The sequence below is a fragment of the Didymosphaeria variabile genome (genome assembly GCF_027946475.1).
Source record: "Didymosphaeria variabile strain IMI 356815 chromosome Unknown scaffold_3, whole genome shotgun sequence".
Taxonomy (NCBI): Eukaryota; Fungi; Ascomycota; class Dothideomycetes; order Pleosporales; family Didymosphaeriaceae; genus Didymosphaeria; species Didymosphaeria variabile.
Genome location: NW_026611622.1, coordinates 3,690,833 through 3,709,958, shown reverse-complemented (window position 1 = coordinate 3,709,958; position 19,126 = coordinate 3,690,833). Strand labels below are relative to the sequence as shown.

The window sequence follows — 19,126 nt, the reverse complement described above, 5'->3', positions numbered from 1 at the left end:
CTCTCATTCGCCAACTCCCTCTCCTCTACCTCAATCGGTATGCAAGCAATCTATCACAATCAGCTAAGCCACGTCAGCCACTGCAACACTCCACCTTCAACGGCTATCATTGGCCGCATGTGCTGCGCTTCGTGACCAGCGCGCGTCCGTGGGCGCCGATGTGCAGGATTGTGGCATGCTGTTGCAGGGATCAGTCAGCCGCTAAGCTAAACCAAGCTTTCTGAGACGCGCCTTGGCGTCGAAAATGCCTCAGAAAAACAAGGCACAAGCTTTCGGCAAGCTTTTAGAGCACTTGGCGGTGAATGGAATGCAGGGTTAATTCCAGGCTTATGTACCACTGTGGCGCAAGTGATGTCGTTGCGCAGCTGGGTGGAGCTGTCGGCAACGAGGGTCCGCTCCAAGGTTCCAGTTGAGGGCTTGCTGTGCCACGAGAGACGTGCGACATGTGCCATGAGGTGGTGGAAGGTGTGCATGATATCGTAGCGACATGCATCCAATGCAGGGATTGAGTTTCAGCCACGATATTTTGGAGGGTTCTGTTGATTCCGAATGCCCAATTATGTTGTCGCACGGAAGAACGAGCTCGGTGAGATAAGACGCATCTGGACCTCACGAGCTGAACAGTGCAGGAAGCTGTGGCTGGGCTGTTCACACGCAGTAGCTTGAGGCTGAGCGTGAATAGCGTACCCTCTTTCAGGGTCGTGCAACGTGGTTTAGATTAGTGACAGGTAAAACTTCCCCACAACAAAGTCGATCTCTGCGTACCCTCCATTACCTATGGTATCATTCGTAGACGCGTATAACAGCTGATGTTGTTGCGTAAGCATGCAGCAGGACCCGGCAGCAACAGGCCACAGTCTCCAGCGGACCTTCCGCGTTACTCCTACATACACCTTACTAGCTTTAAAGCAAGGGAGATCTTAAATCTGAGTCTGCCGCTTTGACCCTTCCCTCACTCCGACAAAGCCACACTGCGAACGGCCCGTTCACGCTGAATATATCTTTGTGTTATCCTCCTATCGTTGGTGTAACTCGCTCAGAACCCCAAGCCATCACTTTCGTACTCAGGTTCAAATTCCAGCTCCTCTGCCGTAACCTTGTTCCTCACATTATCCTTATCAAATAGCTTCAAAACGCTCTGGTTATCGCACGCAGCAGCGACGTCCAACGCTGTCCTCTTCCGTTCGTCCTCAATCATCGCATCAAGGCCCTTGTTCACTAGCAGCTCAAATCTCGTCGCACGGTTCTTTCCTGTCCACCTAGCAGCAAAATGCAGCAATCCTCTTCCCTGCTTGTCTCTCAGGAAAAGATCCGCTCCTGCGTCTTCGAAGAGAGCCAGGGTTTGTGCAGGTGTGATGTACTCTTCGTTGTTGCATGCGACCTGGTCGATATAGCTCGGGAACGGTTTGTTCAAGTTAAAGACTGGAGTTTGACCTGAGGCATTCCTGGTGTTGACGTCAAGGCCGTGTTCAAGCATGCTGGAGAACAGGACTCGAGTTGCTTCACTCTCTAGCACGCGATATGCTAGGATATGTAGAGCATTATTCCCTCGGTTATCCTGCACAGAAGGATCGGCGCCGGCTGCGAGCAAAGCCTCCACTAGCGTAGCGTCACTTTGCCAGATGGCGTATCTCAGCGCTAGGTGGATCGCCGTATTACCATACACGTCAGTTTGATTGATCAAAGCCGCGGTGTCTGCTTTAGAGAGGAGAGCGAGCACCCGAAGCATTGGGTGACACGAGTTAAGATGGACTTTTGGCGCAGCGAGCATGTGGTGTAGAATGTTCCGTCCATCATTGTCCACTGCGAGTACGTCTGCACCTCGAGAGCTTAGGTGATGCAAGAAGGACGGTGTTTCATTTCCAGGATCCTCACGTTCTGGATCGATCTCCGTGAGAAGTGTATCAATCGGTGCTCGTATACCGGCTCGGCTTCTGCATGCGGCGTGTAATACAGTACGACCGCGAGAGTCCCTCCGTTGTGGATCAAGATTTGACAATGTGAGTAGTGGATGAACTAGGCTGTCGTTCTCCAGGAGGTCGTGCAAGATACAAACAGTCTGGAGCTCGCTCTCAGCGTCCAATTCTTCGGCCGAGATCAAGCTTGAATCGTGGCCCTCCTCTTCAATGGCCCCATCGTCCCGCTTTGATACGTGACTCGGATTCTTTTTCTCAAACATCGCAAATGGGTCCGCTCCGTGCGCTAATAGCAGGTTGACGAGCTTTAGTGCAGTGTCCGTAGCCTTCCGCTTCTCGTTTAGCGTCCTCTCTGCCTCAATACCGTGTCGTGTTGCTGCGACCCAGAGCGGAAACTCCTCCAAGGCGGAGACCTTATCACCAACATGACCTCGTGAGTTGTAATCAGGTGGTCGGCGTATGTTAGGATCGACTCCTGTAGAGAGGAGCGTTTCGAGAACATCGACGAGCTTATACTTGAGCGCAGCAAACAAAGCATGTGCATCGACAGTGGCACCCTTCTGAATTAGCAGTTTGACCTAGAACCGGGGATCGTTAGTGAACTAGTCCTGGGTCACATGATTGTGCACATACCATTGCACTATCATCGCATGCAAGAGCAAGGCAGCTCTTTCCGTCCTTATCTTGAGCATTCACGTCTGCTCCAGCTGAGATCAACACTGTTGCTGCCTCTTTTTGGAATATGCCATGAATGTCATCATGATATGACCTCTCTTTGGCAAGAGCAACGTGCAAAGGACTGCGACCATGATCTCCTTGATCTCGAATATTTACGTTTGCTCCTTGCAAGATAAGGTATGGCAAAGCTTGAGCAACGTGCCACCAGTGAATACCCATCGCTAGGTAATGCATGACTCCATCCACACCCACGTGAAATCGTTCTACTAGGAGACGCACAACATCCATATTTGGCAGTGAATTCTTGACTGCTTCTTCTAGCAGGGACGGAATAGTTTTACTCTTATCCGCGTTGGGGTCCACATCTATGTGTAAACCGCGTCTCGAACTGTCATTAAAGGCATGCCACTGGCCTTTCTCGAATTCTCGTTCGGCCTCAAGGTCGCCTATCTGCTGCACGAGTGAGGCGAAGCCCAATCGCACAAAGACATGCATGTTCGAGCGATGGCTGTACTTGTCGACGTCTTCTAGGAAGCTGACACCTTTGTGGAAGAGTACTTCCATAGTATGATACTGCCGCTGCTGCAATAAATGGAGAATTAGATCCCAGTTTTGCTGTCCTTTCACTACATTGAACTCAGACACTGCGCGAAGCTGAGCATCTCTGCGAATCTTCGCGGCGTGTTCAGTGAATAAGATGCTCGGCGCACCGTCTGAATTGGACATTGAGGCTCCCGTATATAGCTCTTTTGCTCGCACGAAACAGTCCACGGAATAGTCCGATACTTCAGTTGCCCCACTTGAGGGACTAACGTAATGCATGTCGCGTACGTTGGCCCCATTGTCGATTAGCATGGTCAGGATCTCATCAAGTCTAGTGGTATCTTTGTATGGTTTCAACTCCTTTGAGCTATAACCTGTGTAGAAAGTAGAAGTTGGCCCTGCTTCCTCGTAATCCGCACATGCGGTAAATAGACTTCTGTCTGATGCGTCGGCCCCAGCATCAAGCAACAACTTGACAGTCTCTGGTCTCCCGGACCTGCAAGCGTAGTATAGCGCAGTATGCCCTTTCTCATCTTTTAAATTGACCACATCACGCTTTGCGGTCTTGCCAGCCTCTAAAATTTGCCCCACGATATTGCTTTTCCCTGCGCGCGCCGCACGATGAAGTGGCGTGAGTCCTTGGAAACTGGCGATCGTAGCATCCGACCCTGCATCAAGCAGTATTTTCACATGGCGTTCGGAAACAGTGCTTGCGAGATGAAGAGCTGTGAGGCCCTGACTATCTGATAGATTGATGTTTTTGGACGTTGATATCAATAGTTCAAAGATATTCCGAGGGCCTGGCAAGCTCGAAGACGCTCGATACCCGGACGGTAGCCTGCTTGCTAAGACATGTAGAGCGGTTCTTCCCGCATTGTTGCGTTGATCGGGGTCGATGCCTAAGGCGAGGAGCTGCCTTGCAAGGGGAAGGTATTTCCGTGCATATGAAGGAGCTAGCTTATGCAAGAGTGTGTTCCCCCTATAGTCGACTGCTGTATGATCCATACCTTTCTGCAACAGGTAGTCGAACTTGGTTACTTGACGCCTTGTGTCTTCGTGGCCGGAGATGGCAATGTGAAGCAGCGTTCGTCCATCAAAATCGCGCACATCGAGATCCGCTCCTTTCTTGAGCAAGGCTTCCAGCTCTTGGTATTCTGAATCATAAGAGGATCCACCGCTCACCCCGCGAGACAGAACGGTCAAGCCTTCCACATCTTTTGCGTTTATGTCCGCACCTGCTTCGAGTAGAAGGTCGAGGAGTGCTTCCGAATGCCTTCCGTTGATGAGCATGCAAAGCAACGGCGTCTCGCCAAGATGATTTCGCTCGTTAGGATCGGCTCCTGCATCTAACAGGGCCTTCAAGACGGGAACATCTGCACTCGATTGTTTAAGTATAAAGTGCAAAGGTCCACTTCCATCCTTGTCTTTTTGGGTCAGATCTGGCCCATAGTCCAGCAGTTTGAGCGTCGCATTGACATGATAACTATTCAGCAGGATCCATATAGGTGATTGCCCATCTTGGCGGAAATAGCGGGTAGGTGTGTTGATGTCCGCGTGACCAATCTCGACCAATAAGCTGATTGATTCGGGTGAGGTGACAAGGTGTAATGGTGCCTGTCCTGCATCGTTGACAGCGTTTGCTTCGGCACCAGCCTCAAGAAGCAGACGGACCGCGACTGGCGTGTTGACTGCATAGTGAAGGGGAGTGTCTCCTTGATGTTCTTTTTGATTGACGTTGGCTCCTTTGTCAATCAGCAACGTGACTAGTTCTTGCGACTCCTCTGCGTTGAACGTCTTGCTGCTTCCGTACCGGAATCCTGAGCACAAAGCATGCAACGCAGTGAAGCCTCGCTTTACACGTTCTTCTGTTGTTTCTGCGAAGCAACCATAGCTACCGGAGTACATGTCACCAAATTCAGGACCCCAATTCTCGCAAAGAACAGTCGGATCGGCTCCAGCGTGAATCAACGTCACAATTGTATCACGATTCGAGGATCGACAAGCAGCAACGAGGGCGGTGTCTCCACGTGGTTTGGCGTTCACCTGTACGCCAGGGTACTGTAGAATGCGACGCACGAGCTTGACACGGCCTTTGTATGCAGACCATTCTAGAGCTCGATGAACCGCCTCTAGATCATGCAGGAATGGAATGAAAGCACTTAGAGCTTCTAGATGACCATTCTTACATGCGTACTATTGCAAGTTACTTCGTGATCAGCGTAATGATGTTGGATGACTTACCATCAACGGAGTATGCCCCACAGACGTGGGTCCATTGCCGCAAACAAATCCTTCTGCTGGCGTGTCTCGCGTCCGCTCAGTCAAGGGATCGACTCCAGCTTCAAGGAGGGCCCTGACAGCTTCTGCCTGGTTCTCGTGTGCTGCTATATGCAATGGCTTCAAGCCATTCACTTCGTCGTCCACATCTGGGTCTGCTCCAGCATGGACCAATAATCTAATAATATCCGGATGCCCCGAAGAGGCAGCTAACCAAAGAGGTGTCTTGCCAGATACATCGTGCACGTCAACGTCAGCTCCACTCTGAACGAGGTATTGAGCGTAGTCGTACAGACCATACCTTGCCGCCACGTGCAGCGCAGTAGGGCTGTGGATCTGCTCAGACCACTGCAACCTCAACCACGCTTTTCTTCTTGCAGGACTGTGCAGGAAACTGTGAACGACAGTGTTCAATTCAGCTTGCGGTAAGCCTGCTGATGCAGATCTGGCGACGTGTGTGTGCCAATTGGTGGCTGCATACAAGAAGAATGGATAGCGCAACCTAATTTGCTGCTCCTCTTTTGAGCAGGCCGTGTCTTTGTATGAAGTATTATCAGCCTGGACATACTCATTTCCCGAGATGTCCACAGCATCGAGGCATCCAGACTGCAGATAAGACAAGCACGCAATGGCAAGGCGACCATGAGTGGGACCCGGACGAAGTATCGGGTATCCACCATGACCTTCATCTCTTGTTTCAGACTTCAGGTACTCTGTAAAAGAATGATGAATGACACAGACGGTCTCGTCTGGCAGTATTTCAAGCAAGGGTCCTGTTGCTGCACGAACAAGATTTTTCTTCGCCTTCAGATCTGATTCCGCCTCTGAAGGATATGTGGTATCGAGCATCTCTGCAAGTTCTAGAAGCCGCAGTGGACGTGTAGCATGGGTCACCCATTGAAGGACGAGCAGCTGGATATCGTGCGGCACACCAGACCTAGCCGCATGTTCACGGAGTAGGCGTGTATACATGTCGTGCAGATCGGTAGGAAGTGCCTGAAGGACATCGTCGATGCGTGCGCCCGATTCAAGAAAAGCATCCAGAGCTAGTTTTGCGTACAGGAAGAGGCCGTTTGCCCGGCCCGGGATAGCTTCCTTGATGAGCCTTTGGTCGCTAGGCGCTATGTCTGTTGACCTCAAGCCATGCTCGACGTAGGTCTCAATATCAATGTCAACTTCTTTCTCATGTAGGCGTATGCTTAGCAAATCTAAGTTTCGTAAGGGTAATTCCACGATCGGTACCGGCCGACTTGTGATTAGCACCTTTGCTTTATCAGGCTTCCACTGCCCGAATGCAGCCAGAGATCGAAGAAAATCGTCGTTCCCCTCATCCATCTCATCGAGTGCGTCGGCGACACAGAAGATTTGGCCAGGAAGCCCGTTGATTGCAAGCTTTAGGTTGGACCAATGATCCTCCATTGTGATGCTAGTCACTGATCGTCCTGATTCTACTAACTCTTTTAGCCGCTTCTGCAATGGTGGACTATACACCAGTATTTGATCCAGCCAGTCACGAATCAAGGCAGCGGCCTCATGATTCGCGTCAATAATTTGACGAAAGAAGAAGTACAACACCGGAGTACCCGACTCGAACTGGGCCAATTCGTTCACAAGATGTGCGGCGAGAACAGACTTGCCCGAACCAGGTATTCCTTTGATCCACATAAGCCCATCTTTTTTGCTTTTGAGCCAACCGCGGTAGGCATCGCTTGAAGTGAACCACGCATTGGTACCGGGTAGGTGAGATGCGAGATGCTTGCTGAATTCTCCGCTGGCGAGCGCATACTCTGTAGGGTTCAGCCATGTGCGTATCTTTTGAATCTGCTCTGAAGACTCTGGGAGGATCTGATCAGGATTGTAGTTGCTGATGTCATCCCATTCAATAAGTACGACACCATCGTCGCTACTTTTACTTGCAGAATCGGACATAGTATATCGCGGATTTGAGATGAGGGCGCAGAAGGTTGAAAGGGAGGAAGGATGCGCTTCGCTTTTGATGGAATTAGGCATCCGCCTTGGCCCCCTAACTACGGTGGGTAAGCACCCAAAATGTCTTGGGAATGGGTGAATATGTCATATTACTAGGCTCGGGCGGATTCGTAGGCAGAACGAATGACGTCGGCTCCAGAGGTTATTGCTTGAGCATAGCATAGGCCCAGGCACCTGAGACAACGCATTCACCTCTCGTGCGTATGCATTTCGATCTCAGAATGCTTTGTTTCCCGTGACATCTTTGGCTGGTGGAGTTCTGGGTAAATATTGATCAAAGAAAGATAGGACCTAATGCATGTCAGATCACGACTCTTCCCGCGAACGCTGCCTTAAAGCACGCGATGAAAGTGCCGAAAAGTAGGACATCAAACGCGTAGCTGTGCGAAAGGTGGGAGAAAACAAGAGCGACGAACACCCGAACAGACAGTACTGCTATTGATCCACATGCGAATGGGTATTCAGGGTCACGAACATGCGTGAGACCGGCATTGCAAAGGCACAGGCAGGATGGCAATTGCGGTGGACCCCGCCTCAGGCCACTAATCTCTTTGAGCTTAGCGATTATCACACGAGTCCTAGGCATACTTGGCCACCACACCACACCACACCACACAATTCTCCCTTTCAACATCGACTCCTCTTGAATCCCTATCTGTGGAATCTTCCTGTGCGAGCCTTTGAAGCCATGTCGCATCCATTCCCCGAGAGCTTCAGAACTTGATCCTCGATTTTGTGATTCTCGCACGCCGTCCGGCACCTGAGACCCCACTGCCGATATCGATTCACAGAACTAGAACAACGTTCAGAAAAAATCTTTTACGTTACCAGTCCAGATGGCAGCGACCTTATATCGTCGCCTCTGCAATTCATCAACCAACAAACCCAACGACAGACCGGGGAGCTTCTCAATCGCATAGGTAACGACTATGAGCTAGACGTAACATTCGTCCGTGGACAGTTGTTTTATCCACATCGACCAGACTATAAATCTTGCTAAATGACGTAAAACATATTAACGCTGTATTTTCCGAAGGCGTAGGGCATGTTCAGTCCATAGGTCAGGACATGCGGGTGACCTATTCAACGTTGGGAACATCTGGTGAGGTCATGCCTATGGGCCTCCGCATCAGGGCGGGATGGTCTACGACATCTCAACGAATTCATGTACTACAAACCTCAAAGCCCTCGCGAATCGAGATATCCAAGAACGGAAAGACTCACCATCCACGCTCTTAAACCTCATCGACACGGAGGATACAAGCCTGCTTGTACGCATACCTGGAAGCTTGTCATTGTTGAGACGCTTGAGAGCTATTTTGCGCCCGTGGTCTTAGTTTGGCGGACAGGTGGCATCAACGACCTGATTGGCTAGCGCGATGTCTTAGTCCGAAGATAGAGGCGCTGCTTCACTTGGAATTCCATTGGTACGGCAAGATACGAGTTGGAAACCTTGATCATGTCGTTCTGAAAGCGAGCGGAATTAAGACAATTGGATTTCATGTCGGTCAGATATCTGCCGACCTTGCATTCAGTGATGTCTTCGCAGAGGCGCACTGGATCTAGTGGCTAGATCGCTGGATAGCTTATAAAGAACACGCTATTCTGCGTCGAGAACGACAAGGGCAAGGAGTCTCTTAGCCGAATACATTTGGAAAGTGGAGGCTGCAGATGAATCCGCACAGTCTTGTGCAAAAAATCGCTTAGACGATACAGTGAGTGTACCTTTTGCGTTGTGCTCGCTGGCTCACTGATCACACAGTGTTTCTATGAGAACGCCAAAAAAGGCTTAATAGATCCATAGCAACTTTGATACGCTATGGATGACAGAATCTGTTCGAAACTACTTGGCTTCCGCCGCATACGGCGTTTCATAAGGTCGCTCCGCCTGAGGCGTGATCCTTGCAAGATGGCGGCGCTCTCCAGTCACCCAGTCGACAATCGCTGAATGAGAGGTCAACCTGTTGTCCCAAACTACCACGGTCTTCGGCGCCCAGCGCACGCGTGCCTGGTAGTCAATACCGCGACCAATGTGGTCTAGCAGGAACTTGAGCAGATACTCGCTTTCTTCCTTCTTCAGGCCATCAATAGAGCGAGTGACTACCGCTGATCAGTCAAGAATTGTGCAAATGAAGAAATATTACTCACAGCCGCCATTTACAAACAGTGCCTTCTCACCAGTGGCAGGATGCGTCCTGACCAGCGGGTGAGAGTGCTTCACAGGTTCGCGTCGCACGACGCCTCCGTGGCTTCTGCTGAACTCAGCCTGTTCAAATCCAGAGTGAACCGCTGTAAGCCCGTGAAGGCGCTCCTTGATAGCTGGGGAAAGGCGATTATACGCTTCGACATGGTTTACGAACGCTGTGTCACCTCCGACCTCTGGTGTATCGAGGATGATCAGGAATGTGGTGCCCGGAGGCTGTTCTTCATATGTCACATCTGAATGCCATGCTACACCACTGTTTCGGTTCGCGAGGAAGCTGTCGAATTCGCCGTTGCCACCGTTGCGGTAAACCAGATGGATCTCTGGGTAACCTTCAGGTGCACCGCTTGTCTGGCATCGTACTAATTTCAGCGTATGTCTCACTTGATTCCTACGACCATCACTCACTGGATGAATGTGATGCCTTCCGAAGTATGCACCGAATTCAAGAGCTTCTTGAATAGGAAGACCTGCAAGATCCTGGTCTCTGAACACAACGACTTTGCGTTGTGCGACAAGAAGCGCGAGCTGGTCTTTTCCAGCGTGGCTAAGCTTACTCAGCTGGACGCCGGTGACTTCGGACCCAGTAGAAGGAGTGAGATGTTGAAGCTTCGAACCGACGACGAGGAGGTCTTTGAAGCTGGGGTCGGCGTCCTTGCCATGCTCGGTATGGGTGAATCGTTCCCAGGGTGGGTACTTCTCACCGTGGTCCCATACTGGCAAATAGTGCGGGTACTCTAATAGTCAGTCAAGATCAACGATATATCGGTGACGCTTACAGTTGCGGTAGTGCTGCCACCCTCTTCGTCGATGACGCGGCGAATCTTGGGTTTGTCTTGCTCGACCGATCTTACCTCTTCGACTGACTTTTCTGGCTCTACAGACTTGACTTGCTCGACAAACTTTTCCTGCTCGACTGGCTTCTCTTGTTCAACGGGAATTTTCTGGTCATCAAGCTGATCTTGCTCGATGGGAGAGTCAGCTCGGATAGCGAGGCGCTCTGGAAACTCTCTGGGCGTAATGGGCGCTGAGACAGCGGTCTCTGCCTGGCCGATGAATTCTGTCGCCATGTTTCTCACAGTACGATTTTATGTGCCGCATTACTGTCAACAATACACGTATTTATATGGGCTCGCACCCTCCAAGGAACCTAGATCACCAGACACTGTCGCTCCTTATCCGATGCCGGCATTCATGGCTCTCGGACGCAACTCCGTCCGAGTGGTTTCGGATACGAACATGTGTGTGCCCTTTACTCAAGCGTGCATACTGATATAATTCGGGGAAGGTGTGCGGTGTTGTTGCGCAAGTGCCAGCATTCGATTCGCAATATCGCGTATTTCGAGGGGTTGATGACGACGAACTTAAGCTCGGAGCTAGCGCAGAGCAAGCTTCAACATGCGATTTGCGGCAAAGACCAACACATGGGCAAATAGATCGGGACGCGGATACTATCTAACTGCAGGCTCTTCCATATCAACCGGTCACTACTGTCGGTGCAGTCAAACCTCACCTGGGCAGCTTTTCTGGACATGCCATCCCTGGGTCAGTCTTCTTGGAGAGTCCAGGCACGGGGGTGACGAATAAAAGCGCTTCGGAATACCGAACAAAACGCCTTCTCTACGCTTATCGCGATAGCACAATATCTTCTAAAACGACGTGATGCATCGATCTCCGATTCGCGCGAGCGTTGCCGCTGATATTGAGCTGGCTATTGGCGCCTGAGGCGTCGAAGCTCGACCGTGAAAGCCTGTCGAAAGCTTCACTCCGCCAATAATACCGGGCGAAGCTTGCAATAGTCTTGGGCTGCTCAGGTTCATATCCTAATCCACCAATCTTTCCTGGATACCGGGCCGATTGTGCTCTGGAAGCGGGTCTCAGAATTATTTGCATGACCCGCATGCGCACGCAATGAGCATCTTCCATTATTCGAGCTACACGCATGGCTATGGACCTACTGCCGTTCGAAATTGGTATCATACTTCACGCGATTGGGTGCTTGAGCAATGTTGCAATGTATATATATATGGCTCCGGGGACCCCAAAGACTCATCCAGCTCGCTCGCAAGAGTTCGGACACCTCAATCGTCATGGCGAGCGTTGCGGTCGAAGACGCACTTCCAACTGCCGCTCAGGCGGACACTGTCTCCATTCAATCCATCGAGAAACCCGGCAACAAGCCACCGCAGGGCATCGCGAAAGACGCAGAACTTGTCACTGCGAGAGGAAACGTCATCTCCAAGGACGGTGTTGTCTTCTCTTCGAACGACTCCGACGACAGTCTGTCCGGCAACATCTTTGCGGACCCCGAAGTTGCGGCTTACTATAAAGATGTGTATGGAAAAGCGAAGTACGAATGCAGACATGTCTTCGACCCCACTGCCACCTGGACAGACGAAGAAGAAAAGAGAGTTATACGGAAGCTAGACTTGCGGGTATGCTTCTGGGCATGCACCATGTTCTTTAGTCTGCAAGTTGATCGTGGCAATTTGACCCAAGCTGTGTCTGGCACCTTCCTCAAAGACTTGAAGCTGACCACAAATGGTACGTTGTTGCTCTCTCGTAGATTTCTCTCGAATGTCTTGCTCAGTGAACAATAGACTACAACACGGGAAACACTGTGTTTCTGGTCTCATTCTTGCTCGCCGAGCTTCCCTCTCAGCTCTTGTCAAAGAAGATAGGTCCTGATCGATGGATTCCAACCCAGATGGTAAGCTGTGGCCACACTGAAATTTATACTACAAAAGCAATACTCATCGAAAATAGGTGCTTTGGTCGATCGTTGCTATGAGCCAAGCGGCTTTGACAGGCAGGACCAGTTTCTTGGCAACCCGGGCTCTTCTAGCAATTCTAGAGGGCGGTTTCATCCCCGATCTAGTGCTCTGGTTGTCCTACTTCTACACAGGTCGCGAATTACCAATCCGATTGAGCTTCTTCTGGACTGCGCTGAGTGTCACCACAATCATTACATCCTTACTTGCCTTTGCCATCTTCCATCTGGAAGGCGTTAACGGTCTGGCGGGATGGCGATGGCTTTTCCTGCTCGAAGGACTCATCACCCTACTCATCGGTATCGCGTCTTTTTTCCTCATGCCAGCATCAGCAGTTCAAACAAAAACTTGGTACCGTCCCAAGGGCTGGTTTACCGACCGAGAACTCACAATCGTTGTCAACCGAGTCCTCCGTGACGATCCCCGAAAAGGCGACATGCACAACCGTCAGGCCATTACACCCAAAAGGCTCTGGAATTCGATGAAAGACTATGATCTCTGGCCACTCTACATAGTGGGCCTCATATGCTTTATTCCTCAATCTCCGGTAAACTACTATCAGACCCTGGTTCTACGGTCTCTGGGCTTTACCACCATCAATGTCCAACTCCTCGTCATTCCGTCTGCAGTCTTCCATATTATTACTCTTCTGAGTATCACATGGATAAGCGAGAAGCTTAACCAACGCGCGCTCATCGCTATCTGGCAGAACCTATGGACATTACCTTGTGTCATTGCGCTCTACGCCTGGCCCAACCTCATCAAGAACCAGTGGGGCACATACGCGTTGATCACCGTTCTTCTTAGTTACCCGTACTGCCATGCTATCAATGTTGGATGGGTTTCAACGAATTCGAATAATGTTGGTTCGCGATCGGTTTCCGCCGCGCTATACAATATGATGGTGCAGTGTGGAGGTGTCATCGGGTCGAATATTTATCGTGAGGACGATAAGCCATACTACAGGCGTGGTAATCGCAACCTGATTATCATCAACATTACCTCGATAGCCTGGTTCCTATTTGTGAAAGCCTATTATGTGTGGAAAAACAAGGATCGGGATCGGAAGTGGAAGGCTATGTCGTATGAGGTAAGTCATCATACGGTCGTGGTTTTCTAATCGAGTTTGTGGGCTAACGAACGTATAGGAGCGTATCAATTACATTCAGACTACTACCGATACAGCAAGCAGGCGATTGGACTTCAGATTTGTGCATTAGAGCGGAGAGTCCATGGGCAAGAGAACTTCAATCTTGACACATCTATACGGATCGTCTTTCCACCGGTACAACGTGGCAAATCCATAATTCGCTCATATTAGAGGAATCTCACTGGCTGAAAAAAAGCCAACAGCTTTCACTCGTCCCGATACCGTCACCGATATCAGCCATCTTATCATTTTTGACATGCACAAGCCTCAGTAAGCTTAGCACTGATACCAAGCGCACTGCGCCGGGGCTTGCCTCTCGCTGCTATACTCCCACCTGGAACGCTCAACGTTCGAATCGCTCGCCAACCACAGAACTACAGTTCAACACTGCCATGTACCAACTTTGAGCAACTCCTAAGGCAGATTCTGGTCTTGGGGATGATTGGGCAAGAAGATGTTGGACACACCCTGTGTAGACAAGTGAATTTAATAGACTATTATGTCCGGTCATATCGCCTTCATATCGTCAGATACAATCTGTGGATTCAACTGCTCTTACACACAGAGCTCCGTTGCTCCGAGTTTTGACCCCTAAAATGCGGAGGTCGACATGAGTAATTTCTCATTGGAAATTCAAAGAAAGACACATTGACGTCGTTGCGGCCTCTACGGCGACCGCTATGATACGAGAGACTCATATTATGTGTACGGCTCTGCCGCGATACATTACAGTGCTCGGAATGAGGCCACTCGAGCATTGGGTCTCCAAATGTCACATATGCAGAATCATACGAACATGTTAATTCTAATCCATTACAACTACGTACGAGTTACGCTCGTGTAGATACTTCTTCTATACTCTGTAGCTTGTTCCAAGAAACTGATATTAGTCTATTACAGATCGTTTGTGGGCACTCACAAGCACACTATGGCCTCTCAGCGAGATACATCAACAGCGCGCATTGATACAATTTGAAAGTAACGCAGTCCGCATTACCGAGCAATTACCACAAAGGGTGTAATCGCGAGCCTCAAAAAGTTGAGCAGGAGCTTTAGGACCTGAAAGTGACGCACGAGGGCTATTCCACTACTTCCAGGGGCATTTGGCTAGAAGGGAAGATACAGCTATGCAGAATGCGCCAATACCGCGGATCTCAATCCTGAATTAGAAATAGATGGTAGTTTTCTCTACACATCAACACTGAGCATGACACTTCTGGATGATGATTACACCATTAAACCTATCCGCGACCTCACCACTTGGATTCCCGAACTGTTCCAGAATCTCATCATCTCAACGTTCATGATGGACCGAACCATATGAATGTACCCACATGTACAGTCGTAACTTCGGCGTCGAATTTTCAAGTATCAATTAAACGCGCCTGAAGCTCTGCAGTTGCAGCACAGCGGGGGTGAATGACTTACAGGGGTTGACAGAAGCACGGAACCTTTACTGCCCGGACGGGAAGCCACGCAGATGAACGTTGAATTACTACAAGTATAAACGCAGGCAGAAACAAAGCAGTCAAATTACGGACTGTAGTGGCTTACTACAGAATGTATGCACCTAAATTCTCTGTTTCGATAACGCGTGACGTCGTTGGATTTGCCCTGTGCACGAAATCTTCAACCATTCGAACACAGACCATTCCTCAAACAGGCTGACCCTTCTATTAGCGTGTGCTCTGTTCACCCCCCTTGCCCTATATAAAGTCAAAAACACAGGAACACTCCGTATAGCCCCTCGCTCAGCTAGATTCAACGGTCTACCAAACCCCTCGAGTAAGTTTCTATCTGCCACGATGAGCTCCATTACTTATTGAGTAGCTACAGAATCTAGACTTGAACAAGTATGTCCATCTTCGGAATGATGAAACTCATGTTCCTCATTGCGCTGAGCGTGATCATGTCGCTTGTCGGCGCGGAGTCTTGCTGGGGCTCTCACGACAACTGCACGACCCACGGTATCAAGCTCCACGAGCGTGCCGCCGACGCGTTAACCGGCGGTCCTCGAACTACATGGCCCGGTGGCAAGGTGAGTCTTCAAATCCTTGAATTTCAGTGTCATGGTCGGAGCGATATCAAACGTTTCTGGGACGTTGAACTGACAAATGCTAAGATTACTTACTGTTACGCCAACATCAACGCGCGGACGCAGCTCAGTCACAGCATTGGCGTTGCAATACAGATATGGAGGAATGCTCTCGGCGGTTTTGCTTCTGCGGAAAATGGTCATAGCTTGTCCTTTGAAGAAGCCCTAGACGTACATGGTCAACCAATGTACTGCTACTTCAACGACTACCAGAGCTTCGAGCAGCCTGGAACATGGCACGGTGCAATGGATAAACGTGCCCTGAGTATCCACTTTCAGCAACAGGACGGAGCAAAGTCTTCGTTGGGATACTGGGCACAAGGGCCGCCAGGATGTCATCATCTTGTCTCGGGACCTGATCCACCAGATATTCTGCAGGCTACATTAGCGCACGAGGTAGGTCGGACCGGAGACAACACACAATTTCACGCATTTAATAGCATAAGCTAACTCTGCAATTCAGTTTGGTCATGTCATGGGATTCCCTCATGAGCATCAGCGTTCGGATCGTAGGTAATAAACCTCCACTCTTAGTCACATGACAATAACTCCTCTAGGTGACGCCCACGTCAAATTTCGCTGCGATAAATTGGCAGGCTTCCAAGCTACCATGGTGAGGGCATTCGTCCAGAACCCGACCATGAGTATGCAAGAGGCACAGAACCGCTTGTGCACCGATTATGTGTTTGCACGCTCCCTTGGGTTTATATCAACGCAGTTCATGCCGTGGCCATTGCCAATGACGTTTCTTACGCCCTACGACGTTGATTCGATCATGCACTACGACAGCAGCTCTTATATGGACCGGCAGCTCTGCTTCACCAACCGTCCCGAACAATGCCCACTCTCCACCGTTAACGGAGAATTCATACACAGGAAGACTCAACCCTCGGAGGGAGATGTCCTAGCTGTGCGACACTTTTATCCTTGGAGGCCCTGAGGATCGTGAAAGTAAAGATTAGTGGGCGAACGTCATGATTTATCACGAGATAAAGCTAACAGTATCATGCTGTACATTCGCAAGAGGTGGCATCTGAGATTTGCGGCACGGTGAAATTTGAGCTATGGTTGGACCACGGCTAGAGTCGGAAAGTACACTGCTCGCTCTCTTGGGTCAGAACGGATAACTAAATGGGATCCTACCTTACTACGTTTTGGCTTTCACAATCTGGTGAACCGCCGCAGGTGGTCATGACCAATCAGCGAGTGCGCTTGATCATGTAATTTTCATTTGCGTACGCCCCAATCCTAAGTTTCCCCCGTGTGAATAGTCTTCAGCGAAATGACATCTCGTTCAAAAGTTCATAGAAACTATAATTTGATGTTCTCTACGCTCCGTTACTTTCCAGTTGCCGTACCGCTATCAATGCCGTGTAGTCTACATCACCTGTAGCCTTATTATGCATGTGCATCCCCAAAATTCCCATGGTGTACTCCATCAACTGTGTCAGCCGCTCTTTCTGTTGATCTGACAGCCACGTCACGCTCATTGCGCTTTCCAAAGGGAATAGTTGGGCCCAGGCTCTGATCGCGCGCCCGTGGATGCGTGGTATCTGCGGATGACTGTTATCGTCGTAGTCACCAATGGCGAGAGGGAGGTCGTTGCAGATGTTCTCGGCGATCCGCATCATGACTTGGCTCGAACGCTCAACGAGCAAAGCAAAATCCAAGTCCAGACCGACTCCTGCTTCAAAAAGATATGGTACAGCCGAGTTGAGCGCCTGGAGAAGCTGGATACGTATTGCGCGGAACATATTTGCAACAAGCGCTCGAGTGATCATGAGGTATTTGTTCATATCGTTGGGATTCAGGTTTTCAATATCGAACTCGAGTTGCTGGGGTATATCGGCTGCGCATTCGTTTCCGATCATGCGTGCTAATATCACATCGGGGTGAGGCCATGATCCAAGAAGTTCTTCGACGATGGTAGCCAGAGTATTCTCCATCTCTTTACCTTGTTCCAGCAAATCCCTCAATGTAGATGTGTGCCTTTTGGTTATAGCCTTCTTCACCCCGGACACCAAGACACTGACTTCATGCATCAAGGTCTCGAGTCTTGACACTGGTGTTTCTGGATACCATTCTTTCATCCAAACAGGATATTCTTCCATGACTGCACCGCCGTCGAAGAATGATCCGATGAGTTGCTGATGGTAGAGGAGTGTAAACAAGTTGCGTCCGATTTTTCCTGACAGCTGTTCTGGTCCCCTCAGACGGAGCACCGCTAGGCGCCCTTTACTATGGATGTCATTCAATTCTTTCTTCCCTGCGGTACCGCTGAAGATGACTGTCTAAGACTCGTGTCAGTGTGACGTTCCGTACATTAGAATTAGTGACGCGGTTCAGCTGATCGTCTTTCTATACACTGGAAATCGATCTCGCTTGGACATATGACTTACCTCGTATAAGCCTAGCAAGGCGACAGCAAGAAGAGTACCATCATGCTTCGCAACCTTGGGCTGACTCAACGCACTGGCGAGATTCTTCAAAGTTTTCCCATACCATCCCTGTGCATTTTTCATGACCTCATGACGTTTGAGATGCCTTGCCATTGTCGCTAAAGAGACAGCATGCACTGCACTGTGAAGGCATGCCGGCGTCGAAGATTCTTCAAACATGGGCGCAACAAGATACAGGAATGGACAGGTCCCTGATGTGTACGCATACTCCATGTAAAAGCGATGCAGAGCAGCGTTCTCCATATTGATCGTCGACTGCTTTGGTAATGGACGCTCTGGTGCTAGCGCTCCTAATGCTTTTACCGGGACATCGCCGCGGCGTAACTTCGCTTGCTTCACTCTGTGCACGACTAACCGCTCTGCCCAGTCTTCTTGTTGACGGAACACCGATACATCTTTCCACTCGCATACAAGGCCTAGTCTTGCGCAGCAACGGCATTTGGGAGGTGTCTCGGAGCACTATGGATCTTCGTCAGTGCGGCCAATGAACGACCCGGCGAATAATACTTTGACTTTTCTTCGCTTGCAAGTCAGACAAGCTCTAGAGGGACGGCCGACGTTTGGCATTTTCAAAAAGCACAGAGAGAAGACGAGGTGGAAAAGGGTTGCTCTTCCGACGTGCATTCAACGCTCAAAGATTGTGGCAGTGAGACGTCGCATCGTGAGTCCGAAATGGTTTAGCGTCTGTGCATCGATGACACGGCTCCGCCTTTGACCTTCTCCGAACCAATCAAAGGACGCAAGCTACATGCCAACTTTCTCAGACTTCTTTTGGGCCTCTGCGTTCTCGCTATCCCCATTTATCAACCACGAGCGTCGGATGGAAAGTCTCTTCAGGGTGAAGATGATGGCTGTGGTCGTAGGCATCCCGCAAAACGAGATGTCCGTAAGACTGAGCCTCAATCTTAGTTACGAATCGTAATGTAGATCCACAGGCCGCGACGAGCATTTGATTATGGAGGGAACCATGCCAGCACTAAGTACCTGCATTTAAGCGGTTTTCCTCTCCTAAGTATTGAGCTCATAGTGTTTGCTTTCTATTCTC

The 19,126-nt window shown here is 50.0% G+C and overlaps 4 protein-coding genes across 4 annotated transcripts; 1 reads left to right on the top strand and 3 right to left on the bottom strand.

Moving 5' to 3' along the window:
* Positions 1-1,036: 1,036 nt before the first annotated feature.
* Positions 1,037-7,343, bottom strand: N0V89_004550 (uncharacterized protein; the record flags this gene model as incomplete). Its single annotated transcript, XM_056213334.1, has 3 exons — positions 1,037-2,494; positions 2,550-5,330; positions 5,379-7,343. 3 exons carry the CDS (start codon positions 7,341-7,343, stop codon positions 1,037-1,039), a joined length of 6,204 nt encoding a protein of 2,067 aa, XP_056073642.1.
* A 1,903-nt stretch (positions 7,344-9,246) lies between these two features.
* Positions 9,247-10,676, bottom strand: N0V89_004549 (uncharacterized protein; the record flags this gene model as incomplete). The annotated part of the gene is made up of 4 exons (XM_056213333.1): positions 9,247-9,503; positions 9,552-9,957; positions 10,015-10,341; positions 10,386-10,676. The coding sequence occupies 4 exons, from the start codon at positions 10,674-10,676 to the stop codon at positions 9,247-9,249; spliced, it is 1,281 nt and encodes a 426-aa protein (XP_056073641.1).
* Positions 10,677-11,696: 1,020 nt separating this feature from the next.
* On the top strand, positions 11,697-13,597 carry N0V89_004548 (uncharacterized protein; the record flags this gene model as incomplete). The annotated part of the gene is made up of 4 exons (XM_056213332.1): positions 11,697-12,150; positions 12,207-12,316; positions 12,373-13,467; positions 13,526-13,597. 4 exons carry the CDS (start codon positions 11,697-11,699, stop codon positions 13,595-13,597), a joined length of 1,731 nt encoding a protein of 576 aa, XP_056073640.1.
* A 3,353-nt stretch (positions 13,598-16,950) lies between these two features.
* On the bottom strand, positions 16,951-18,174 carry N0V89_004547 (uncharacterized protein; the record flags this gene model as incomplete). Its single annotated transcript, XM_056213331.1, has 2 exons — positions 16,951-17,913; positions 18,022-18,174. The coding sequence occupies 2 exons, from the start codon at positions 18,172-18,174 to the stop codon at positions 16,951-16,953; spliced, it is 1,116 nt and encodes a 371-aa protein (XP_056073639.1).
* Positions 18,175-19,126: the final 952 nt, after the last annotated feature.